The sequence below is a fragment of the Oncorhynchus nerka genome, linkage group LG11 (assembly GCF_034236695.1).
Source record: "Oncorhynchus nerka isolate Pitt River linkage group LG11, Oner_Uvic_2.0, whole genome shotgun sequence".
In the NCBI taxonomy this organism is placed as follows: Eukaryota; Metazoa; Chordata; class Actinopteri; order Salmoniformes; family Salmonidae; genus Oncorhynchus; species Oncorhynchus nerka.
Window position 1 is genome coordinate 10,351,410 of NC_088406.1, and position 27,345 is coordinate 10,378,754.

General features: G+C 41.9%; 1 protein-coding gene across 1 annotated transcript; it reads left to right on the forward strand.

The window, feature by feature from the left end:
• Positions 1-629: 629 nt before the first annotated feature.
• Positions 630-27,038, forward strand: LOC115120548 (arylacetamide deacetylase-like). The gene is made up of 5 exons (XM_029649511.2): positions 630-1,118; positions 13,748-13,976; positions 18,741-18,810; positions 24,514-24,685; positions 25,204-27,038. Exons 1-5 carry the CDS (start codon positions 978-980, stop codon positions 25,822-25,824), a joined length of 1,233 nt encoding a protein of 410 aa, XP_029505371.1. The 5' UTR covers positions 630-977; the 3' UTR covers positions 25,825-27,038.
• Positions 27,039-27,345: the final 307 nt, after the last annotated feature.

Consider the following 27,345-nt stretch of genomic DNA (forward strand, 5'->3'; position numbering starts at 1 on the left):
TCACCGTATACATAGACAGAAATGTTGAACGGTTTAGACTGAAATGTATTGAAATACATTGTTGTAAAACATCATGGTTCTGGCCATCATCTTTCAGCTCAAAAAATAGGATTTCTACTTGTGTGGGCGTTTAAGGAAAATATTTATAATTATATACACATCTTTTTTTTCTTTGTTTAGCTCACATAATGCATACTTTAAAATTATATTAAGTTGTCAGTAATAGAATAAACATGGAAAAAAACGAATGTAGACATTAATAAATGCATTTCCATAGCTTCCAAAATATGTTTTATGATGTGGGGGAGGGCCAAGATGGAGGCGCGGCGGCTTCAAAATAGCGTCCCGTGTAACTCACCTAGCGTACATAAATTGTTGGCTGCGTCCATCTCGCCTGGGTGGAGAGTGCTGACACCACATCTTGTGCTTCGGGTTGAAGAATATGAATAATTGTGAAATTATTGTCCACCAGTCGGAATCCTTAACACTTTGCAATCTACGCCGATATAATAACCTGCAACCTGCGAACAAATATAGAGGGCGCCGCAGTGGTGAAAGTTGCGCCGTCGCAGCAAGTTTTCTGGCTCATGTTTCTCACCCGGCTGGGGACCAAGTGGAGTGAGGGAGGGAGGGGGAGGGGAGGGGGGTGCTATCCCTTCAGTTCTATCGTTTCAACTCACTGGGGCACTTCAACCCACCGGCGCGCGTTAACACATTGTTCTATTTCCATGGGTGTGAAGGACAGGGAATCATACGACACAACCGCCTGCTGCGCGCAGGCAGTGATAGTCACGGTGAAAAGCTATGATCATGCTCGCTTTTAATGATCAGATAACTCTTGCACGTGCTTTCATATCTGGCTGTCTCAGTTCCAAAATTAATACAAGATTACGCTTTGCTCAGACTTAAGTGACTTGATCATAAACAAAACTGACATAGTATAGTTTTGTCATCAATAGTTGCGGACTCCTCGTAAAATGCAGCTGAAAGGCATATTTTTACTCCTGTCTTTAGGAGCGTTCACCTCTTATTATGTTTACCAGCCCATTCCAGACAAGATAGAGGAGAGATGGAAACTCATGTTGACCGACTGCTTCTTCAGAAGTCTCAGCCACCTGGTAAGAATAATGCAAGAATGGATTTTACAATGAGCTAGAATATTAGTTTTTGATTCAGAAAATATTTGATGCAGACTTATCCTGTTGATGTGTTTTAAATATTGTTGTGAAGTTACTATTATAGACGGTTCGTACTGCGCATCTCGGGTGTGCGAGGGAGTCATGCCTAAATATATATTTATTGGCATAATTACATGTATGGTTTTAAGATGTAATTTTTTTACTAGAATGACGTGGTTATTGGCCAGTCCTTTGGCACGGTAAATAGACTTGGTAAATAACCTAGTAGGCTATAGCCTAGAAATGGATTCCGTTGAGATTGATGTGTACACGCAGACATGCTGAATGACAGTTACAGCAGATTATGTCAAACGGTAATCCAGGTATTGTAATCCTGCTCACCTGTTCTAATTATAGACCCTATTAAGAAAAGCGATGGTGTATTTATGAACGGAAGAACACCAGACTGTTTATACCCCAGCATACATGACACCAGAGGTGTTTATTGATTTAGATATGATATAATTCAACATCGTATTTATTATTTCAGATGGTAAAATATAAAAAATGTGTTAAACCAGGCTAAATTCCTTCTAACTAGAATTATTCATTATTGTTGTTCATTATAATTGCTCAATGTCCCCATTGTAACTGCTTATATAAAGCAGACAATATTTCACTCAGTCCGAGTTAAGTGAGAGAAGTAAAACAAATGTATTTTGATCATGGGGTCAAGGGGTGAACTTCCCCTGGTATTCAGTCACCTATTGTTATTACATTTTGACAACTGAATTATCCACGGTCATGCCTGTGTTTGTCCAAGAGCAAGGACCACGGTCATGCCGTGGCTCTGTCCAAGAGCAAGGACCATGCCTTTTCTGGTGCATATTTGTCCGGTGCATGGCACGCATATAAATACAGTACCAACAGGCAGTGACGGATTTAGGTATAGGCGACATGGGCAGCCACCCAGGGCGGCATCTTGCCGGGGACAGCATTGGGCACTCAGGGCGGCATCTTGCCGGGGACAGCATGGGGCGCTCAGGGCGGCATCTTGCCGGGGACAGCATGGGGCGCTCAGGGCGGCATCTTGCCGGGGACAGCATGCACAAAAAAAAACAATCGGAATGGTGATATTTATGTGATCGGTTCTCTATCACTTATTTGCACGTCAGGTCAATGATATCATGTCACCGTGTGGGATTGTGGGTCAATTAACCTTGTCGGAGTGGGCGTCCTGATTCCAGTTTGTGAGCTAGGCAGGCTACTGCCTGGGAAGGTCTCCCGGAACTCAGAAGTATGAGATGGGGATGGGCGCGGGGGTAGGTTGACCTTGGGTCTCCCCACTGGAAGCCAGAGGTAGGGGGAGTGGGGGAATCTATCAAATAGCGCACCTCTAACTTTGTACAGTACAAATGCAATTATTAAAAGCAGTCACACTACAAAATGCTACCAAATGAACCACAATTCATTCATAATACTGTGAATATATAGTTTCACAGATATATTGTTGCATTTTTTTCTGGTTTGTGCTAAATCGTTAAGAATAATATAAAACCAGTCTGCACACCACCAAGGTGAATTGGTTTAGTCTTGACTCTTAGTTGACAGTATTGGGGGATGGGTAATGTATTGATGCTGGAATACCAAATCAACACAAATTAGTTTCTATTTGTCTTTGTTACTTCTTTTTGATATTTATATTTATATAGTTTAAAATGTTATGATCATTTATTTCTGTTGTTCCAAATGTCTGAATAAAAATGACAGTTAGTGCAGAATGTTTTTTTTTTTTTTTTGGTGGAGGGGGCGCTGAAGGGGGGGTTTGCCCAGGGAGCCATACAAGCTAGAACCGCCACTGCCAACAGGGAACATTGATTGAATGGATTTATGAGGAAAAGTAGTGTAAAAACTCAGAAAAGGCCAACGTCAATTTAAATCATCTACCCAGGTTTACTGGGACCTGGTTGCATGGATAGACACGCAAGACCCTGTCTCCTCCTATACAAGCTCAGAGCAGAATAGGTCAGCTCTGAGACACCCTCTGGCTAGAAAGTTACAACGTTATGCTAGACACGGAGCTAGCAGCTTACCCTCCCCAAACCCTTATACATAAGGAGGTAACACAACACTTTAAGATCAGTGGATTTAGGGGCGATATCATTCTACTTCTGGAGAGCACAGGGAGTGGATGAGGAGATCTCAGTAGTCAGCTGATTGGCCCCAGTCAACCCCTGGCCATTTTTCTATTGGTATTGGAATCATAAAGGATCCTATAAGACAAAACCATAAAGGATAGAATCTCATAGAGTCCAATGGGACTGGTTCCAAAATCTGGATTCTAATTGTAATCAAATTGGATTTTTGTTTCGGAATCCTATAGGTTCCTATCAGATGTCAATCGTTTTTTTTTCTCCTATAGGATTTCTATTAACGTTGTCAATGGGAATCGTATAGATATTTACAATATATTCTAAAGGATTTATCTTCTAAACTTGGCTATACATTATAGTTAACTTGGCTATACATTATAGTTAACTTGGCTATACATTATAGTTAACTTGGCTATACATTATAGTTAACTTGGCTATACATTATAGTTAACTTGGCTATACATTATAGTTAACTTGGCTATACATTATAGTAAACTTGGCTATACATTATAGTTAACTTGGCTATACATTATAGTTAACTTGGCTATACATTATAGTTAACTTGGCTATACATTATAGTTAACTTGGCTATACATTATAGTTAACTTGGCTATACATTATAGTTAACTTGGCTATACATTATAGTTAACTTGGCTATACATTATAGTTAACTTGGCTATACATTATAGTTAACTTGGCTGCTTAAAATATGAAGAACCCACCCTCCAAACCTCTTAGACAATTATTTATGAAGGTGAAACTTGAACTATAATAACATCATAAGCAACCAATATTGTACTGCCACCCTTGCCACTTGTGATGCTGACCATATTAGTGGGGAATCGCCGGCAATGTCCCCTCTACCATCCCCCCAAGGTCCAGAGTGGAGGCAGGTGGGGAGGGAGACGGGGTGTTACAATCCTGGAAGGGAGGAAGGGAGTGGGGGACGGATTGTGAGGAGGCGGGTAGGGAGGGAGACGGGATGGTACAATCCTGGAAGGGAGGAAGGGAGTGGGGGACGGATGGTGAGGAGGCGGGTAGGGAGGGAGACGGGTTGGTACAATCCTGGAAGGGAGGAAGGGAGTGGGGACGGATGGTGAGGAGGCGGGTAGGGAGGGAGACGGGATGGTACAATCCTGGAAGGGAGGAAGGGAGTGGGGGACGGATGGTGAGGAGGCGGGTAGGGAGGGAGACGGGATGGTACAATCCTGGAAGGGAGGAAGGGAGTGGGGGACGGATGGTGAGGAGGCGGGTAGGGCGGGAGACGGGATGGTACAACCCTGGAAGGGAGGAAGGGAGTGGGGGACGGATGGGGAGGAGGCGGGTAGGGAGGGAGACGGGATGGTACAATCCTGGAAGGGAGGAAGGGAGTGGGGGACGGATGGGGAGGAGGCGGGTAGGGAGGGAGACGGGATGGTACAATCCTGGAAGGGAGGAAGGGAGTGGGGGACGGATGGGGAGGAGGCGGGTAGGGCGGGAGACGGGATTGTACAACCCTGAGTATGAAGGAGTCAAGGTAACATTCTCTGTTCCTCTCCCTACATAAAGCGAGTCAAGGTAACATTCTCTGTCCCTCTCCCTACATAAAGAGAGTCAAGGTAACATTCTCTGTTCCTCTCCCTACATAAAGACAGTCAAGGTAACATTCTCTGTTCCTCTCCCTACATAAAGAGAGTCAAGGGAACATTCTCTGTCCCTCTCCCTACATAAAGAGAGTCAAGGTAACATTCTCTGTTCCTCTCCCTACATAAAGAGAGTCAAGGTAACATTCTCTGTTCCTCTCCTTACATAAAGAGAGTCAAGGGAACATTCTCTGTCCCTCTCCCTACATAAAGAGAGTCAAGGTAACATTCTCTGATCCTCTCCCTACATAAAGAGAGTCAAGGTAACATTCTCTGTCCCTCTCCCTACATAAAGAGAGTCAAGGTAACATTCTCTGGTCCTCTCCCTATTCATCCCCCCTCCATTTGTTTTCTACACTGCTGCTACTCACTGTTTATTATCTATGCATAGTCACTAAGGCCCTACCTACATGTACAAATGACCTCTAACCTGTACCCCCGCACACTGACTTGGTACCGGTATCCCCTCTATATAGCCTCGTTATTGTTATGTTATTGTTATGTTATTGTTATTATTTTACTTTAGTTTGGTAAATATTTTCTTAACTCTTCTTGAACTGCACTGTTGGTTAAGGGCTTGTAAGTAAAGCATTTCACGGTAAGGTCTACGCTTGTTGTATTCAGCATTTCACGGTAAGATCTACGCTTGTTGTATTCAGCATTTCACGTTAAGATCTACGCTTGTTGTATTCAGCATTTCACGTTAAGATCTACGCTTGTTGTATTCAGCATTTCACGTTAAGATCTACGCTTGTTGTATTCAGCATTTCACGTTAAGATCTACGCTTGTTGTATTCAGCATTTCACGTTAAGATCTACGCTTGTTGTATTCAGCATTTCACGTTAAGGTCTACGCTTGTTGTATTTTAGCGCATGTGACAAATACAGTTTGATTTTATTATCCTACCATAAAGATGGTAAAGAGGACATTCTCTTGTTTTGTATGCATAGCTTACTATTATATATATATATATATATTACATTCAAATAAATGTCTATATCTTTTGTTTTACCGTACGTAAAAATATATTTAATTATAGGCAATGTAAAGATGCTGTTGTGTTATTTTAATATTGATTCCGCTGAGATTGATGTGTTACATGCAGACATGCTGAATGACAGTTACAGCAGATTATGTCAAACGGTAATCCAGGTATTGTAATCCTGCTCACCTGTTCTAATTATAGACCCTATTAAGAAAAGCGATGGTGTATTTCTGAACGGGAGACCACCAAATTAGACGACTGTTTATCCGCCAGCATGACACCAGAGATGTTTTAGTTATGTGACACGATATACAGTGATACATTTAACACTTTCTGACGTGACCATCTCAAATCGTGTTGAAAAAAATAACACTTTTCATAGTGTTGATAAACTAACCCCCAAGAGTGTTGGGTCCCTAACGCCGTAAATTCCAACTTAAATGAACACTTTAGAGTTGATGCAATTCCACTTCCTCATACCACTGTGTTAGGCTAAAACTAGGATGTTGAAGTACGGGGTTGTCAACAAAAAAAGCTATGTATTTAAAATAATAAAAACATTTTCATGATAAAACGTTCACTTAGGCAGGCAGTCACTTAGTGAAGGCTACAGGACTGAAAGCCATTGAATGTAACAATTATGTCTGTCACTATCAAACACAGCCATGGGTGGTACTGGACAATGGTGGTACTGGAAAATGGTGGTACTGGCACCCTTTTAAATACATATGCTAATAAGGCTTTACACGCTACGGAAATTACTGTAACACCACAGGTGTTAATTCCCTAACACTGAAATCTGCAAGTCACAATATGTTGGCTTGCAGAGTGTTATATAATTCTTATTGTAATCCAGCCAGAGATAGCATAGCCAACAATTTCAACTTTTAATCAACCCCAACTGCAGTTAGAGTGACTGCCAAGGTAGGGAAGGTTAATAAATGAAACGTCTTACCCTTCTAAACTGGAACAATCATTTCATTAACGTGTGGAAAAAGTCCAACCACTTACAGATAAGATCAGTTTAGAAAAATGTATACTATTTATCATTGTGTAGTATAATATCAATGAATCAATGTGCATGCAGAAACCTATATATTAAAACCAACTGTTGTAAAAAGCAACCTGCAACAAAAGATGCTGAGAAATATGATAGTGAGGCCTCTCCGATGTCTTTTTCACTCTGAGTTAACGGGAAATTAATTCAACACAGTCGAGTAACAACAACACCAGTCAGTGGCGATTCCACTGTGATTCAAATAACACTTCATTTATTCACCGCAGTTGGTGTAAATTACTATCCAATTGGTGTTAATCCATCTAGACTCAACACTCGGATATGACACTGGTGTGAACCCCACTAGACTTAACACTCAGATATGACACTGGTGTTAATCCATCTAGACTCAACACTCAGATATGACACTGGTGTTAATCCATCTAGACTCAACACTCAGATATGACACTGGTGTTAATCCATCTAGACTCAACACTCGGATATGACACTGGTGTGAACCCCACTAGACTTAACACTCAGATATGACACTGGTGTTAATCCAACTAGACTCAACACTCAGATATGACACTGGTGTTAATCCATCTAGACTCAACACTCAGATATGACACTGGTGTTAATCCATCTAGACTCAACACTCGGATATGACACTGGTGTGAACCCCACTAGACTTAACACTCAGATATGACACTGGTGTTAATCCATCTAGACTTAACACTCAGATATGACACTGGTGTGAACCCCACTAGACTTAACACTCAGATATGACACTGGTGTTAATCCATCTAGACTCAACACTCGGATATGACACTGGTGTTAATCCATCTAGACTCAACACTCAGATATGACACTGGTGTTAATCCATCTAGACTCAACACTCAGATATGACACTGGTGTGAACCCCACTAGACTTAACACTCAGATATGACACTGGTGTTAATCCATCTAGACTCAACACTCGGATATGACACTGGTGTGAACCCCACTAGATTTAACACTCAGATATGACACTGGTGTTAATCCATCTAGACTTAACACTCAGATATGACACTGGTGTTAATCCAACTAGACTCAACACTCAGATATGACACTGGTGTTAATCCATCTAGATTTAACACTCAGATATGACACTGGTGTTAATCCATCTAGATTTAACACTCAGATATGACACTGGTGTTAATCCATCTAGACTTAACACTCAGATATGACACTGGTGTTAATCCAACTAGACTCAACACTCAGATATGACACTGGTGTTAATCCATCTAGACTCAACACTCAGATATGACACTGGTGTTAATCCATCTAGATTTAACACTCAGATATGACACTGGTGTTAATCCAACTAGACTCAACACTCAGATATGACACTGGTGTTAATCCATCTAGACTCAACACTCAGATATGACACTGGTGTTAATCCACCTAGACTTAACACTCAGATATGACACTGGTGTTCATCCATCTAGACTCAACACTCAGATATGACACTGGTGTTAATCCAACTAGACTCAACACTCAGATATGACACTGGTGTTAATCCAACTAGACTCAACACTCAGATATGACACTGGTGTTAATCCATCTAGAGTCAACACTCGGATATGACACTGGTGTTAATCCATCTAGATTTAACACTCAGATATGACACTGGTGTTAATACAACTAGACTCAACACTCAGATATGACACTGGTGTTAATCCATCTAGACTCAAGACTCAGATATGACACTGGTGTTAATCCATCTAGACTTAACACTCAGATATGACACTGGTGTTAATCCAACTAGACTCAACACTCAGATATGACACTGGTGTTAATCCATCTAGACTCAACACTCAGATATGACACTGGTGTTAATCCATCTAGATTTAACACTCAGATATGACACTGGTGTTAATCCATCTAGATTTAACACTCAGATATGACACTGGTGTTAATCCAACTAGACTCAACACTCAGATATGACACTGGTGTTAATCCATCTAGACTCAACACTCAGATATGACACTGGTGTTAATCCATCTAGACTTAACACTCAGATATGACACTGGTGTTAATCCAACTAGACTCAACACTCAGATATGACACTGGTGTTAATCCATCTAGACTCAACACTCAGATATGACACTGGTGTTAATCCACCTAGATTTAACACTCAGATATGACACTGGTGTTAATCCAACTAGACTCAACACTCAGATATGACATGGTGTTAATCCATCTAGACTCAACACTCAGATATGACACTGGTGTTAATCCAACTAGACTCAACACTCAGATATGACACTGGTGTTAATCCAACTAGACTCAACACTCAGATATGACACTGGTGTTAATCCATCTAGACTCAACACTCGGATATGACACTGGTGTTAATCCATCTAGATTTAACACTCAGATATGACACTGGTGTTAATCCAACTAGACTCAACACTCAGATATGACACTGGTGTTAATCCAACTAGACTCAACACTCAGATATGACACTGGTGTGAACCCCACTAGACTTAACACTCAGATATGACACTGGTGTTAATCCAACTAGACTCAACACTCAGATATGACACTGGTGTTAATCCAACTAGACTCAACACTCAGATATGACACTGGTGTTAATCCAACTAGACTCAACACTCAGATATGACACTGGTGTTAATCCAACTAGACTCAACACCTGGATATGACACTGGTGTTAATCCAACTAGACTCAACACTCAGATATGACACTGGTGTGAACCCCACTAGACTTAACACTCAGATATGACACTGGTGTGAACCCCACTAGACTTAACACTCAGATATGACACTGGTGTGAACCCCACTAGACTCAACACTCAGATATAACACTCATAATACTTTTTACCTCAACACTGAGATTTTAACACCCGCAAATTTGCTTAAGGAGGAGAAAGGGTCTGTGCCACGTGCTACCTTTCCAAGTGCTGAGCGATTAACCAACATTTCTGTTATTTTAAACAACTAATTGACCATGTCGGTTAAATTATTTGAATTCCATTTCATTCTGTTTTTTCTTTGATCTCTATACGCTGTTTCTCTAGAGATAAATCGGATCAAGGCCGAACTGTGCAATGTAGTTGGGAGTTGTAGTACATAGTTTTGCTCAGAAAATGTGGTAATTAACTACAATGGCCATAATCCATTACGCGCCTACTTGTCCGTTCTGTATGCGGTAGACCAGCGAGGGAGATAAGAACCCATGATCAAGAGAGGAATTGCTTCGCGAAGTATCTCTACCTGACAATACATGATCTAAGTTACTGATCGGTGATATTCAGCAGTCATAAATGCCTTATTTACATTGAAGAACAACAAAAATAGTGGTTTTGTCAGACAGAATAGGCAGCAGCTTTATAGAGATCAGATGATGACTTGGAATGAAATAATAAAGTAATCAAATAAAACGAATGTAATTTACACAAGACTGAAATATTGAATTAAAGTAAAGTAATGTGAATAAATTATGGTTAATAAGTGATCAGCAGTAATGCTCGTCTGTGGTGGAGGAAGGTGCGGCAGGGTAGCCTAGTGTTTAGAGCGGTGGACTAGTAACCGGAAGGTTGCAAGTTCAAATCCCCAAACTCACAAGGTACAAATCTGTCGTTCTGCCCCTGAACAGGCAGTTAACCCACTGTTCCTAAGCCGTCATTGAAAATAATAATTTGTTCTTAACTGACTTGCCTAGTTAAATAAAATAAAAGGTGAGGATAAGAGCGTCTGCTAATTTAAATGTAAATGTAATAATGTAATGAACACTGAACAAAAACAAATAAAATCACAAATGAACAAAAACAAATAAAATCACAAATGAACAGTCCTGTATGGTGCTGAAAAAAACACTGAACAGAAAATAATCACCAACACCACACAGGTGGGAAAAGGCTACCTAAGTATGATTCTCAATCAGAGACAGCTAACGACACCTGCCTCTGATTGAGAACCATACCAGGCGAAACACGAAAACACCACATAGAAAAAGGAACGTAGACAACCCACCCAACTCACGCCCTGTCTGACCATAATAAAACAAAGACATAACAAAAGAACTAAGGTCAGAACGTGACACTACCATCATGGGACTTGTATTAATTGGTTTATTCTGTGCTGTTACAGCATGCAACATAATAATCATTTTAATTTAATAATGGAACTGAAACGGGCCCGACCTCAAAAAGCACACATTGTCAACGTTTCTTCCAAAATCAACCCAATCAACGTTCTCTGTTGATATTTATATGGGTGCCATTCACCGGCCAAAAGGTTTCAGAAAAGGCTTGACCTTTTGCGAGACAGGCATGACCGTGGGTAATGAAGATTTAATTAATACAAATCGCTGACTGAATACCTGAGGAAGTTTACCCCATTGTACACATGATAAAACATGTATTTAGGTCCATTCTCTCACTCAACCAGGACAGAGTGAAATATTGTCTGCTTTATAATCGATTTATACTGTATAATAATTTGGAGATAATATTTTTGTTTTTCTAGACTGGACAACATTTTTCTCTGGACCCAGTTCAATGGGGATGTTGAGCATTAAATAATTATAATAATGATTAATAATTCTAGTTGCAAGCTTACAGCAGAATAGGTCAGCTCTGAGACACCCTCTGGCTAGAAAGTTACAATGTTATGCTAGACACAGAGCTAGCAGCTTACCCTCCCCAAACCCTTATACATAAGGAGGTAACACAACACTTTAAGATCAGTGGATTTAGGGGCGATATCATTCTACTTCTGGAGAGCACAGGGAGTGGATGAGGAGATCTCAGTAGTCAGCTGATTGGCCCCAGTCATCTCCTTGCCCAGCCCTGAGCCCAGTTGAATAACACAGCTTAACTGTTTCTCTTAAGGTTTAACCTTAAGTAATAATTATCCCTTACCTAAGAGAATACAGTAGTTTAAAGACATTTTATGCAACTGGGTCCTTAGCCTCCCCACCACAGCATGTGATGACTGGGCCTCTGTTGGACAGCTGGGGCCTCTGTTGGACAACTGGGACGCTCTGGTGGACAGATGGGGCGCTCTGGTGGATAGCTGGGGCCCTCTGGTAGACAGCTGAGGCCCCCTGGTGGACAGCTGGGGCCCTCTGGTAGACAGCGGAGGCCCTCTGGTGGACAGCTGGGGCCCTCTACTGTAGATTCCCTCTGGTGGACAGCTGGGACCCTCTGGTAGACAGCTGAGGCCCTCTGGTGGACAGCTGGGGCCGTCTACTGTAGATTATCTCTGGTGGAAAGCTGGGGCCCTCTACTGTAGATTATCTCTAGTGGACAAGTGGAACCCTCTACTGTAGAGTATCTCTGGTGGACAGCTGGAACCCTCTACTGTAGATTATCTCTCGTGGACAACTGTGGCCCTCTACTGTAGATTATCTCTAGTGGACAAGTGGAACCCTCTACTGTAGAGTATCTCTGGAGGACAGCTGGAACCCTCTACTGTAGATTATCTCTGGTGGACAGCTGGAACCCTCTACTGTAGATTATCTCTGGTGGACAACTGTGGCCCTCTACTGTAGATTCTCTCTGGTGGACAAGTGGAACCCTCTACTGTAGAGTATCTCTGGTGGACAGCTGGAACCCTCTACTGTAGATTATCTCTGGTGGACAGCTGGAACCCTCTACTGTAGATTATCTCTGGTGGACAACTGGGTTCCTCTACTGTAGATTCTCTCTGGTGGACATCTAGAACCCTCTACTGTAGATTCTCTCTGGTGGACACCTAGAACCCTCTACTGTAGATTCCCTCTGGTGGACAGCTGGGGCCCTCTACTGTAGATTCTCTCTGGTGGACAGCTGAGTTTCTCTACTGTAGATTCTCTCTGGTGGACAGCTGAGGCCCTCTACTGTAGATTCCCTCTGGTGGACAGCTGGGTTCCTCTACTGTAGATTCTCTCTGGTGGACAGCTGGGGCCCTCTACTGTAGATTCTCTCTGGTGGACAGCTGGAACCCTCTAGTGTAGATTCTCTCTGGTGGACAACTGTGGCCCTCTACTGTAGATTCTCTCTGGTGGACAAGTGGAACCCTCTACTGTAGAGTATCTCTGGTGGACAGCTGGAACCCTCTACTGTAGATTTTCTCTGGTGGACAGCTGGGACCCTCTACTGTAGATTCTCTCTGGTGGACAGCTGGGACCCTCTACTGTAGATTCTCTCTGGTGGACAGCTGGGACCCTCTACTGTAGATTCTCTCTGGTGGACAGCTGGAACCCTCTACTGTAGATTCTCTCTGGTGGACAGCTGGGGCCCTCTACTGTAGATTCTCTCTGGTGGACAGCTGGAACCCTCTACTGTAGATTCTCTCTGGTGGACAGCTGGGACCCTCTACTGTAGATTCTCTCTGGTGGACAGCTGGGACCCTCTACTGTAGATTCTCTCTGGTGGACAGCTGGAACCCTCTACTGTAGATTCCCTCTGGTGGACAGCTGGAACCCTCTACTGTAGATTCTCTCTGGTGGACAGCTGGGACCATCTACTGTAGATTCTCTCTGGTGGACAGTTGGGACCCTCTACTGTAGATTCTCTCTGAAGCTCACATGACTCAGGGGAAAGCCCTTTAATCCCCTGCTTGTTCCTCTCCTGTTTAGATTGTATCGTTACGTAATGATCATCTGATTCCCTCAGATTTCAAACAGACTCATTTTTCTTTATTTTTATCGACCCATATCTCTCTTTCTCGCTCTCCCTCTGTTTTTGTCCACCCTCACAACATCCCTCATAACTGTGTGCCTTTCTCTCTGTCCCTGCATCTCTCTCTACCTCTCTGCTCCAACATGCCTCTTCATCTCTCTCTACCCCTCTGCTCCAACATGCCTCTTCATCTCTCTCTGCAGGCAGACTTCAGTGAGCTGCTGGGTTTGAAGGACTACATGGGGGTGATGATGTTCATCACGTTCGCTGAGCGGGTGGTGCCCGTATCAGACCAACGTGTGCACGTCACAGAGGAGCTGTTTGATGGGGTGGAGGTGGTGGTGTACCAGCCCAAACTGCAGGGCGGCGACACTGAGCTGAGGAGAGCAGTCATATACCTGCATGGAGGAGGATGGTGCTTGGGCAGCGCCAGTGAGTAGCAGTTAGGTGCTTGGTAATTAATCCATCTAGCAAGCAATTAGTCAAGGCGTATACAGTATATTTATCCATCCATCCACTTATTCATTCACCCACATTCATCCATCCACTCATTGCTTTGTGTGATTATTTGATCGACCTCTACGCAGATGACACCATTCTGTATACTTCTGGCCCTTCTTTGGACACTGTCTTAACAAACCTACAAACGAGCTTCAATGCCATACAACACTCCTTCCGTGGCCTCCAACTGCTTTTAAATGCTAGTAAAACGAAATGCATGCTCTTCAACCAATCACTGCCCGCACCCACTCACCTGCCCGTCTAGCATCACTACTCTGGACGGTTCTGACTTAGAATATGTGGACAACTACAAACACCTAGGTGTCTGGTTAGACTATAAACTCTCCTTCCAGACTCACATTAAGCCACCTTCACTCATGCTGCCAAATACCCTCATAAAGCTGACTATCCTACCGATCCTTGACCTCGGCAATGTAATTTACAAAATAGCCTCCAACACTCTACTCAGCAAATTGGATTCAGTCTATCACAGTGCCATCTGTTTTGTCACCAAAGCCCCATATACTACCCACCACTGCGACCTGTATGCTCTCGTTGGCTGGTCCTCGCTACATATTCGTCCACAAACCCACTGGCTCCAGGTCATCTATAAGTCTTTGCTAGGTAAAGCTCCGCCTTATCTCAGCTCACTGGTCACCATAGCAACACCCACCTGTAGCACGTGCTCCAGCAGGTATATTTCACTGGTCATCCCCAAAGCCATCACCTACTTTGGCCGCCTTTCCTTCCAGTCCGCAATGAAATGAAAAAGTCACTGAAGTCGGAGACTTATATCTCCCTCACTAACTTTAAGCATCAGCTGTCAGAGCAGCTTACCAATCGCTGCAGCTGTACATAGCCCATCTGTAAATAGCCCATCCAACCATCTATCTCATCCCCATATTTGTATTTTTTCTGCTCTTTTGCAAACCAGTATTTATACTTACACATCCTCATCTGCACATCTATCACTCCAGTGTCCATTTGCTATATTGTAATTACTTATTTATTGCCTTGCCTCCTTACTTCATTTGCACACACTGTATACAGATTTTTCTATTGTGTTATTGACTGAATGTTTGTTTATTCCATGTGTAACTCTGTTGTTTTTGTCGCACTGCTTTGCTTTATCTTGGCCAGGTTGCAGTTGTAAATGACAACTTGTTCTCAACTGGCCTCCCTGGTTAAATAAAAGTGAAATAAAAAAATAAATAAAACAGCTAATCCATCCATGCATCCACCCGTCCACAATGTGATGTTGGAGAGGTTCAGTGGGCTGAATGTCAGCTGGGAATCCAGACAAGAAATAACCAGAGGCCCAAGCGACATGGGGGAGGGGCTATCGGGTACATGCAAATTAAAGCTGCAATATGTCACTTTTTGGGCGACCTGACTAAATTCAAATAGAAATGTAAGTTATAGATCTGTCACTCTTACTGAAAGCAAGTCTAAGAAGTGGTAAATCTGTCTTATGTGCTCTATTAGCACCACGCCGGTAGCCATGGAGTGCATTGAAAGGCGGGTCATGGCTCACATCAACACCGTCATCCCGTAGACTCAATCCAATTCGCATACTGCCCCCAACAGATCCACAGATGACGCAATCTCAATCGCACTCCACACTGCCATTTCCCACCTGGACAAATGGAACACCTACAGTATGTGAGAATGCTGTTCATTGACTACAGCTCAGTGTTCAACACCATAGTGTCCTCAAAGCTCACGGGCCGCCCCCAGGTGGTGAGGGTAGGCAACAACACATCTGCTAAGCTGATCCTCAACACGGGGGCCCCTAAGGGGTGCGTGCTTAGTCCCCTCCTGTATTCCCTGTTCACCCACGACTGCGTGGCCAAGCACGACACCATCATTAAGTTTGCTGACGACACAACAGTGGTAGGCCTGATCACAGACAGCGATGAGACAGCCTATAGGGAGGAGGTCAGAGACATGGCAGTGTGGGGCCAGGACAACAACCTCTCACTCAAAGTGAGCAAGGCAAACTAGGTGATCGTGGACTACAGGAAAAGGAGGGCCGAACAGGCCCCCATTCACATCGACAGGGCTGTAGTGGACCGGGTCGAGAGATTTAAGTTCCTTGGTGTCCACATCACCAACAAACTATCATGGTCCAAATACACCAAGACAGTCATGAAGAGGGCATGACAACACCTTTTCCCCCTCAGGAGACTGAAAATATTTGGCATGAGTTCCATGATCCTCAAAGAGTTTTACAGCTGCACAATCGGGAGCATCCTGATCGGTTGCATCACTGCCTGGTATGGCAACTGCAAGGCATCTGACCGTAAGGCGCTACAGAGGGTACTGCGTACGGCCCAGTACATTACTAGGGCCAAGCTTCCTGACATCCAGGACCTTTATACTAGGCGGTGTCAGAGGAAGGCCCCAAAATGTGCAGAAGACTCCAGTTACAAAAGTTAAAGACTGTTCTCTCTGCTGTCACACGGCAAGCGGTGCCAAGTCTCCAAAAAGCTCCTTAACAGCTTCAACCAATAAGATTGCTGAACAATTAATCACATGGCCAGCAGAACTATTTGCATTGACCCCCCCCCTCACCCATTTGTTTTGTACTCTGCTTCTACTTGATGTTTATTATCTATGCATAGTCACTTCACCCCTATATACATGTACAAATTACCTCAACTAACCAACCGGTGCCCCTGCACATTGACTCGGTACCGGTACCCCCTGTATATAGCCTGCACATTGACTCGGTACCGGTACCCCCTGTATATAGCCTGCACATTGACTCGGTACCGGTACCCCCTGTATATAGCCTGCACATTGACTCTGTACCGGTACCCCCTGTATATAGCCTGCACATTGACTCTGTACCGGTACCCCCTGTATATAGCCTCCACATTGACTCTGTACCGGTACCCCCTGTATATAGCCTCCACATTGACTCTGTACCGGTACCCCTCTGTATATAGCCTGCACATTGACTCGTATATAGCCTCCACATTGACTCGGTACCCCCTGTATATAGCCTGCACATTGACTCGGTACCGGTACCCCCTGTATATAGCCTGCACATTGACTCTGTACCGGTACCCCCTGTATATAGCCTGCACATTGACTCTGTACCGGTACCCCCTGTATATAGCCTCCACATTGACTCTCGGTAGCCTCCACATTGGTACCAGTACCCCCTGTATATAGCCTCCACATTGACTCTGTGACTCTGTACTGGTACCCCTGTATATAGCCTCCACATTGACTCGGTACCGGTACCCCCTGTATATAGCCTCCACATTGACTCTGTACCGGTACCCCCTGTATATAGCCTGCACATTGACTCTGTACCAGTACCCCCTGTATATAGCCTCCACATTGACTCGGTACCGGTACCCCCTGTATATAGCCTCGCTGTTGTTATTTTATTGTATTTTTTTAAAATTTATTTAGTAAATATTTTCTTAACTCTATTTCTTGAACTGCATTGTTAACTAATCATTTCTCTGCAATTATTTGTATTCGACACGTGACAAATATGATTTGATTATTTGCTTCTTAAGTTTAGTTTTTGTATCTTTTACTTTCAGTTTTCTACACAAGTATCAAAATGCTGAAATACAATATTTTTTACTTACAATACCGGTCATATAGATTCAAGGGGGTTTTACTAAGTTCCTACATTGTAGATTAATAGTGAAGACATCAAACTATGAAATAACACATATGTAATAATATAGTAATCAAAAAAAGTGTTAAACAAATCAAATTATATTTTATATTTTAGATTCTTCAAATAGCCACCCTTTGCCTTGATGATAGCTTTGTACACTCTTGGCATTCTCTCAACCAGCCTCACCTGGAATGCCTTTTCAACAGTCTTGAAGGAGTTCCCACATATGCTGAGCACTTGTTGGCTGCTTTTCCTTCACTCTGTGGTCCAACTCATCCCAAACCATCTCAATTGAGTTGAGGTCGGGGGATTGTGGAAGCCAGGTCATCTGATGCAGCACTCCATTACTCTCCTTCTTGGTCAAATAGCCCTTACACAGCCTGGAGGTGTGTTGGGTCATTGTCCTGTTGAAAACAAATGATAGTCCCACTAAGCGCAAACCAGGTGGGATCATGCACACAGTATATAAGTTATAACACTATTTCACAGTGGAATAGATGGTACAGTGATTCTCTACACTTTACTTGCTTGTTTTGTCACATAAACGGAAATTAGGCAAACGATTCACATTTTAGCAACCAGGAAATGGCAAAGCGATTTCTGCATAGTGCATCTTTAAACACTGTAGTATTTACTATAGTTCAAATAAAATATTTTTGCGGACATTACTGTAGTATTTACAACAATGTTTTTTTGCAGATATGATTTACTATAGCATTCTACACTATACTACAGTTTACTGTTGAATTCATATACACGCTGTTCACCCTCCACCTCTCCTGAGGAACATACACTCTGCTCAAGCTGTTCAACACAGAGACCGTGGTATCCCCCTGGTAACCAAAAGCAATTATTTGACATGAGACATGTGTCATGTTGTGCCTGCAATCTGCTGTGTGTGTGTCTGTGTGACTTGTCAGGACTACAAGCCTATTGAGCATGAGATGCGCAAGATACTATTGAGTACTTTGTAGCTATGTTGACGATGTAAGATGCTATTAGATAATATTGTCTCTGACGGCTCTCTCTTCTCTCTCCTCTCTGTGTAGGAATGGGACCGTACGACCTCCTAGCTAGGCAGATGGTCATTGATCTTAACTCTGTGGTCGTGTCTGTAGAGTGAGTATATATTTGATGTACTGTATATCTGACATACGTCTGGTATCAGTGTTCCGTATGTTATACTGTATATCTTGTCTAACAGGTTGCTGTGAAAGGACAGATAGGCAAAAGATGAACGTCTGGTTGTTTACATTTTGTAAAAGTGTGAAAAAGGCAGTTCTCTTTTTATTTGGAACACATACAGTGCCTCCAGAAAGCATTCGTACTCTATAATGTATTACGCACGTTGTTGTGTTAGAGCCTGAATTCAAAATGCATTTAATTTCTCGCCCATCTGCACACAATACCTCATAATGACAAAGTGAAAACATGTTTTTATACATATTTGCAAATTCATTGAACATGAAATCGAGAAATATCTAATTTTACACAAGTATTCCCATCCCGAGTCCATACTTTCTAGAAGCATTCTTCAGGCTCTGTCAAGTTGATTGTTGATCATTGCTAGACAGCCATTTTCAAGTCTTGCCACTCAAGAACATTCAATGTCATCTTGGTAAGCAACTCCAGTGTATATTTGGCCTTGTGTTTTAGGTTATTGTCCTGCTGGAAGGTGAATTTGTCTCCCAGTGTCCTTTGGAAAGCAGACTGAACCAGGTTTTCCTCTAGAATTATGCCTGTGCTTATAGCTGTATGACGTTTCTCTTCTCTGCCATAATCGACATCCACGTCTTCGGCGCCCGGGAAACAGTGGGTTAACTGCCTTGCTCAGGGGCAGAATGACATATTTTTACCTTGTCAGCCCGGGGATTAGATCCAGCAACCTTTCGATTACTGGCCCAATGCTCTAACCAGTGAAGAGTAGTACTCAGTGATGTGTTGGATTTGGCCCAAAACATTACGTTTTGTACAAGCATTTCACTACATCCGCAATAACATCTGCAAAATATGTGTATGTGACCAATACAATTTGATTTGATGAAATTAAATTTGATCTGATTTGTATTCAGGACAAAAGTTTATTTATTTGCCACACTTTTGGCAGTATTACTTAAGTGCCTTGAATGCATGTTTTGGAATATTTTGTATTCTGTACAGGCTTCCTTATTTTCACTCTGTCAATTAGGTTAGTATTGTGGAGTAACTACAATGTTGTTGATCCATCCTCAGTTTTCTCCTATCACAGCCATTAAACTCTGTAACTGTTTTAAAATCACCATTGGCCTGAGCGGTTTCCTTCCTCTCCGGCAACTGAGTTAGGAAGGATGCCTGTATCTTTGTAGTGTCTGGGTGTATTGACACACCATCCAAAGCATAATTAATAACTTCACCATGTTCAAAGGGATATTCAATATCTGCTTTTTATTTTATTTACACAATCAGTACCCTTTTTTGTGAAGCATTGAAAAGCTTCCCTGGTTGTTGTGGTTGATTCTGTGCTTGAAATTCACTACTTGATTGAGGGACCTTACGATTTTCTGTACAGTCAATAAAACATCATGTTAACCAGTATTATTGAACACAGAATGAGTCCATGCAACTTATTTAGGATTGCTATAACAAATAGGTTAAATACTTATTAATTCAAGATATTTCAGCTTTAAATTATTTGATTACTTTCTATTCTGTACTTTACTGCAGCCTTTGTGTCACGTACGTGAGGAGAGACGGACCAAGGTGCAGCGGATGTTGAGTTCCACATATTTATTATGAAGTGAAACTTAGCAAAACAATAAATCAAATAAACTAACACAATGAAACGTGACGACGTGGTGCACATGCACAAAACACAAAATAATATCCCACAAATGCAGGTGGGGAAGCAACCTACCTAAATATGATCCCCAATCAGAGGCAACGTTAAACAGTTGCCTCTAATTGGGAACCATATCAGCAACCACATAGAAATATCTATACTAGATCACCCCCTAGTCACGCCCTGACCCACCACACCATAGAGAACTAAAGGATCTCCATGGTAAGGGCATGACACTTTGATAATTTTTCTACACACAAAATTCAACTTTGATATTTTGGGGGGATTTTGTGTAGATCATTGATACAACATACATACAACATATCAAATTAATTAACTTTAAATTCAGGCTGTAACACAACAAATGTGGAAAACGTAAAGGGGTGAAGGCACTGTAAATGCACTCATGCAAAAATATATACATATTTTATTACTGTCTCAACGGGCTTTTATTACTGTCTCAACGGGCTTTTATTACTGTCTCACCAGGCTTTTATTACTGTCTCACCAGGCTTTTATTACTGTCTCACCAGGCTTTTATTACTGTCTCACCAGCCTTTTATTACTCAGGCTTTTATTACTGTCTCACCAGGCTTTTTTTACTGTCTCACCAGGCTTTTATTACTCTCTCACTGGGCTTTTATTACTGTCTCACCAGGCTTTTATTACTGTCTCACCAGGCTTTTATTACTGTCTCACCAGGCTTTTATTACTGTCTCACCAGGCTTGTATTACTGTCTCACTAGGCTTTTATTACTGTCTCACCAGGCTTTTATTAATGTCTCACCGGGCTTTTATTACTGTCTCACCAGGCTTTTATTACTGTCTCACTGGGCTTTTATTACTGTCTCACCAGGCTTTTATTACTGTCTCACCAGGCTTTTATTACTGTCTCACTTGGCTTTTAATACTCTCTCACCAGGCTTTTATTACTGTCTAACCGGGCTTTTATTACTGTCTCACCAGGCTTTTATTACTGTCTCACCAGGCTTGTATTACTGTCTCACTAGGCTTTTATTACTGTCTCACCAGGCTTTTATTACTGTCTCACCAGGCTTTTATTACTGTCTCACCAGGCTTTTATTACTGTCTCACCAGGCTTTTATTACTGTCTCACCAGGCTTTTATTACTGTCTCACCAGGCTTTTATTACTGTCTCAACAGGCTTTTATTACTGTCTCACCAGGCTTTTGTTACTGTCTCACTAGGCTTTTATTACTGTCTCACCAGGCTTTTATTACTCAGGCTTTTATTACTGTCTCACCAGGCTTTTATTACTGTCTCACCAGGCTTTTATTACTCAGGCTTTTATTACTGTCTCACCAGGCTTTTATTACTCAGGCTTTTATTACTGTCTCACCAGGCTTTTATTACTCAGGCTTTTATTACTGTCTCACCAGGCTTTTATTACTGTCTAACCGGGCTTTTATTACTGTCTCACCAGGCTTTTATTACTGTCTCACCAGGCTTTTATTACTGTCTCACCGGGCTTTTATTACTGTCTCACCGGGCTTTTATTACTCAGGCTTTTATTACTGTCTCACCAGGCTTTTGTTACTGTCTCACCGGGCTTTTATTACTGTCTCACCAGGCTTTTTCTGTCAAATCAACGTCTTCACCCACAGTAGCAGCACTGTCACATCTTTTTTTCTCCATCTCGCTCTCATCTACCCCCACCTTTTCCTATCCCCTTTTATCTTTTTCACCAGGCTTTTATTCACTCTCTAACCGGGCTTTTTTCTGTCTAAATCAGAAGGCTTTTATTACTGTCTCACCACATTACACCTGTGATTCCCTGTCTGGCTGCGGTGTTTATTACTGTCTCACGGGCTTTTGCAAACTCAGGCTTTTTTACTGACAACAGGCTTGTGTTCGATGTTCCAATGCTAAAATGTGTTCGGCTCCAAACTGTTTTCATATATTTCTTTGATAACGTTAATGGGCTGAGTCATATGACTGTATTATGCAGTATCATTATATGACTTACCTTTCATCTCTAAACCAGCTAATGAAAACAATGCTCTTGTATCAGCTAGCCTTTGGTCCCTGATTTAAATAGATCCCATAAAGTACACTGATCATACCGGATTAGGATGTTTTGCTTTAGTGATGTCAGGGGTACTGACAGGTTGCAAACTGCAAGTTAACACCTGGGCCATAACAATGAGTCAGATGTTCCAATGCTAAACTGTAGTTTGCTCCAAGATGAGTCACTATGTTTCTTTGATAACGTTTAATGAGATTAGTCACTATGTCCTTATTGCTGTATTTTATATGATTAGTCCTATTCATCTAATACCAGCTAGTTTGTAAAACAATGCTCTTGTATCAGCTAGCCTTTGGTCCCTGATTTAGATAGATCCCATAAAGTACACTGATCATACCGGATTAGGATGTTTTGCTTTAGTGATGTCAACACAACACGACAGGTTAGAAGTCCTGTAGTGAAGTTAACACCTGGGCCATAACCAGTGAGTCAGAGCTGCTTTACAGCTATACTAGTAGTTTGTATAGAGATGAGTCACTATGTCCTTATTGTTGAGTTTGTATAGAGATTAGTCACTATGTCCTTATTGCTGAGTTTGTATAGAGATTAGTCAATATGTCCTTATTGCTGAGTTTGTATAGAGATTAGTTAATATGACCTTATTGTTGAGTTTGTATAGAGATGAGTCAATATGTCCTTATTGTTGAGTTTGTATAGAGATTAGTCAATATGTCCTTATTGCTGAGTTTGTATAGAGATGAGTCACTATGTCCTTATTGCTGAGTTTGTATAGAGATGAGTTAATATGTCCTTATTGCTGAGTTTGTATAGAGATGAGTTAATATGTCCTTATTGCTGAGTTTGTATAGAGATTAGTCAATATGTCCTTATTGCTGAGTTTGTATAGAGATGAGTCACTATGTCCTTATTGCTGAGTTTGTATAGAGATGAGTTAATATGTCCTTATTGCTGAGTTTGTATAGAGATGAGTTAATATGTCCTTATTGCTGAGTTTGTATAGAGATGAGTTAATATGTCCTTATTGCTGAGTTTGTATAGAGATGAGTTAATATGTCCTTATTGCTGAGTTTGTATAGAGATTAGTTAATATGTCCTTATTGCTGAGTTTGTATAGAGATGAGTTAATATGACCTTATTGTTGTTGTTTGTATAGAGATTAGTCACTATGTCCTTATTGCTGAGTTTGTATAGAGATGAGTTAATATGTCCTTATTGCTGAGTTTGTATAGAGATTAGTTAATATGTCCTTATTGCTGAGTTTGTATAGAGATTAGTTAATATGACCTTATTGCTGAGTTTGTATAGAGATTAGTTAATATGTCCTTATTGCTGAGTTTGTATAGAGATGAGTTAATATGTCCTTATTGCTGAGTTTGTATAGAGATGAGTCACTATGTCCTTATTGTTGAGTTTGTATAGAGATTAGTTAATATGTCCTTATTGCTGAGTTTGTATAGAGATTAGTTAATATGTCCTTATTGCTGAGTTTGTATAGAGATTAGTTAATATGTCCTTATTGCTGAGTTTGTATAGAGATGAGTTAATATGTCCTTATTGCTGAGTTTGTATAGAGATTAGTTAATATGTCCTTATTGTTGAGTTTGTATAGAGATGAGTTAATATGTCCTTATTGTTGAGTTTGTATAGAGATGAGTTAATATGTCCTTATTGCTGAGTTTGTATAGAGATGAGTTAATATGTCCTTATTGCTGAGTTTGTATAGAGATGAGTTAATATGTCCTTATTGCTGAGTTTGTATAGAGATGAGTTAATATGTCCTTATTGCTGAGTTTGTATAGAGATTAGTCACTATGTCCTTATTGTTGAGTTTGTATAGAGATGAGTTAATATGTCCTTATTCTTCCACCCCCAGTTGGCTTTAGCTACATATTGACTGTACATAACATGTATAGATTTGCATATTAAGTCATTTAACTGTAGCTACCTCAGCTTTCTAGCTGAGTTGACCTCTGACCCCTCCCTTGTGTCCACCCAGGTACCGCCTGGCCCCAGAGCACCACTTCCCTGTCCCATATGAGGATGTGTACCGGGTGGTGAAGCACTTCCTCCAGAGGGTGGTTCTGGCCCAGTACACTGTAGACCCAGGACGTATCGCTGTGTCCGGGGACAGCGCCGGGGGAAACCTGGCTGCTGCCGTGTCCCAGCAGGTTAGCTCTTAGTGTGTGTGTGTGTGTGTGTGTGTGTGTGTGTCCCAGCAGGTTAGCTGTTAGTGTGTGTGTGTGTGTGTGTGTGTGTGTGTGTGTGTGTGTGTGTGTGTGTGTGTGTCCCAGTAGGTTAGCTGTTAGTGTGTGTGTGTGTGTCCCAGCAGGTTAGCGCTTAGTGTGTGTGTGTGTGTGTGTGTGTGTGTGTCCCAGCAGGTTAGCTGTTAGTGTGTGTGTGTGTGTCCCAGTAGGTTAGCTGTTAGTGTGTGTGTGTGTGTGTGTGTGTCCCAGCAGGTTAGCTGTTAGTGTGTGTGTGTGTTAGCGGCAGTATTATCTATCCACTGTTGTTTTAATTAGCTGAGATTAGGAGGAACAGTCCAAGACTGCAGTACAGTACAGAACAGTAAGTCTTAAGGTCCTGTGTGTGTGTGTGTGTGTGTGTGTGTGTGTGTGTGTGTGTGTGTGTGTGTGTGTGGGTATGTGTGTGTGTGTGTTTGTGTGTGTGTGTGTGTGTGTCTTTACAGCTGCAGCAGGATCCAGAACAGCATCTGCAGCTGAAGGTCCAGGCCCTGCTCTACCCTGTGCTGCAGGCTCTGGACCTCAATACCCCGTCCTACCAGCAGAACCAGAATATGCCTATCCTACCCCGTACCCTAATGGTGCGCTTCTGGAGCGAGTACTTCACCAGTGACAAGACCTTCTTCAGGGCCATGATGACCAACACTCACAACAGCCCAGAGTCCGCTGCTCTGCTCAAATTTGTCAACTGGAGTGCCTTCCTGCCAGAGTCCTACCGGGGCAAGTATAACTACAGCGCTCCGGTCGTGGCGTTGTCAGCTGGAGGGGCAGGGTCGGACGGGCCATCGCGCTCCATCGCTGACCCCCGGGCCTCGCCCCTTCTGGTCCCAGACGCTGCTTTACGCTCGCTACCCAAGGCCTACGTTCTGACGTGTGAGTACGACGTGCTGCGGGACGACGGGGTGATGTATGCCGCGCGCCTGCGCCGCGCGGGTGTGGAGGTGACACACGAACACTACGCCAGTGGTTTCCACGGCGCCCTCATGTTCACGGTGTGGCCAACCGACTTCCTGATTGGACGCACGATGACGGAAAACTTCATCAAATGGCTGCAGCTTAACTTGTAGAAAACAGAAGAAAAGTTACGATCTTTCAATGTTCATTCCTGTTTCCCCTAGCAACTCAATAGCCGTTGTTTAGGTGCTGCTTAGATTTTTGTCTGTTTGGTTGTTTATTCAGTGACAGACAGTGTTTTTGTTTATGCTTGCAAACTGAGGGGTTTTCCTCTCTATGGCACTGTGTCCCAACGACAATACCAGATACCAGTCAAAAACAGGTTTGTCTGGATTTTCTAATCACCAAGGCAACCAATGAGGCAGAACATGAGGCTAAGCAACTGATAGCAGATACAAGACATTTGATTGACATTTGATTTCTGACACATCCATCTGATACCGCAGCTGATTCTCATCACATTTCAAAGTGTTTAAGGTTAAGTTTTGTCATTAACTTCCTGGTGGCGTGATGCTTGCAACACCCGGGTTGTGTGTTTGAATCCTATGGGGGACCAGTATTAAAATGTATGTGTTCATTACTTCATTACTGTTTATTACTTAACTGTAAGTTGCTCTGGATAAAAACATCTGCTAAAATAATAGAACATATAACATTTAAAAAATGTACATCTTAAGGTCGTTGACTCCTAAGGTTTAGGCTTAAAACGAAACTCTCAAAAACAACTATCTATCACTGGATTCAAAGTTGCAACCTTTGGAATCAGAAGCAGATGCCTGTGCCCATCTGCAGTCCCTGTCCACCTGTGCCCATCTGCAGTCCCTGTCCACAACACTCGAGCAAAACTGAAACCTACTTGAAGGTAACAGTGCTCAATGTTGGCCCTAGTGGCCAGTGTCCGGTTTCCACGAATACTGACTTGTAGTATCACTTGTTATTTAGTTGTGTAAAGTACTTCAGTAAAAATGCTCTAAAGTACTATCTAAGTAGTTTTTTTCACAACTTTTACTTTTACTTCACTACATTCCTAAGGAAAATAATGTGCTTTTTACTGCATACATTTTCCCTGACACCCAAAAGTACTCATTACATTTAGAATGACTAGCAAGACAGGAAAATGGTCCAATTCACCCACTTATCAAGAGAACATCCCTGGTCATCCCTACTGCTTCTGATCTGGCGTATTCACTTAAACACAAATGCATTGTTTGTAAATGACGTCTGAGTATTGGATTGGTCCCCTGGCTATCCATAAAATAAATAAAATGACAAGAAAATTGTGTGTTTACTTTGCTTAATAAAATAGTGAAAAAGACTAAAAGCATTTGGTTTTAAATATACTTAAGTATAAAACGTAAATGTATTGCTAAAATATACTTAAGTATCAAAAGTAAATGTATAAATCATTTAAATTTCCTAAAATGATTTATAATTTAACTTTTGATACCTAAGTATATTATTGCAATACATTTACGTTTTATACTTAAGTATATTTAAAACCAAATACTTTTAGACTTTTTCTCAAGTAGTACTTTACTATTTTACTTTCACTTTTAATTGAGTCATTTTCTAGTAAGGTATCTTTACTTTTACTCATGCTATTATTGAGGACCAGTAAAGAGTACTTGTGTTCT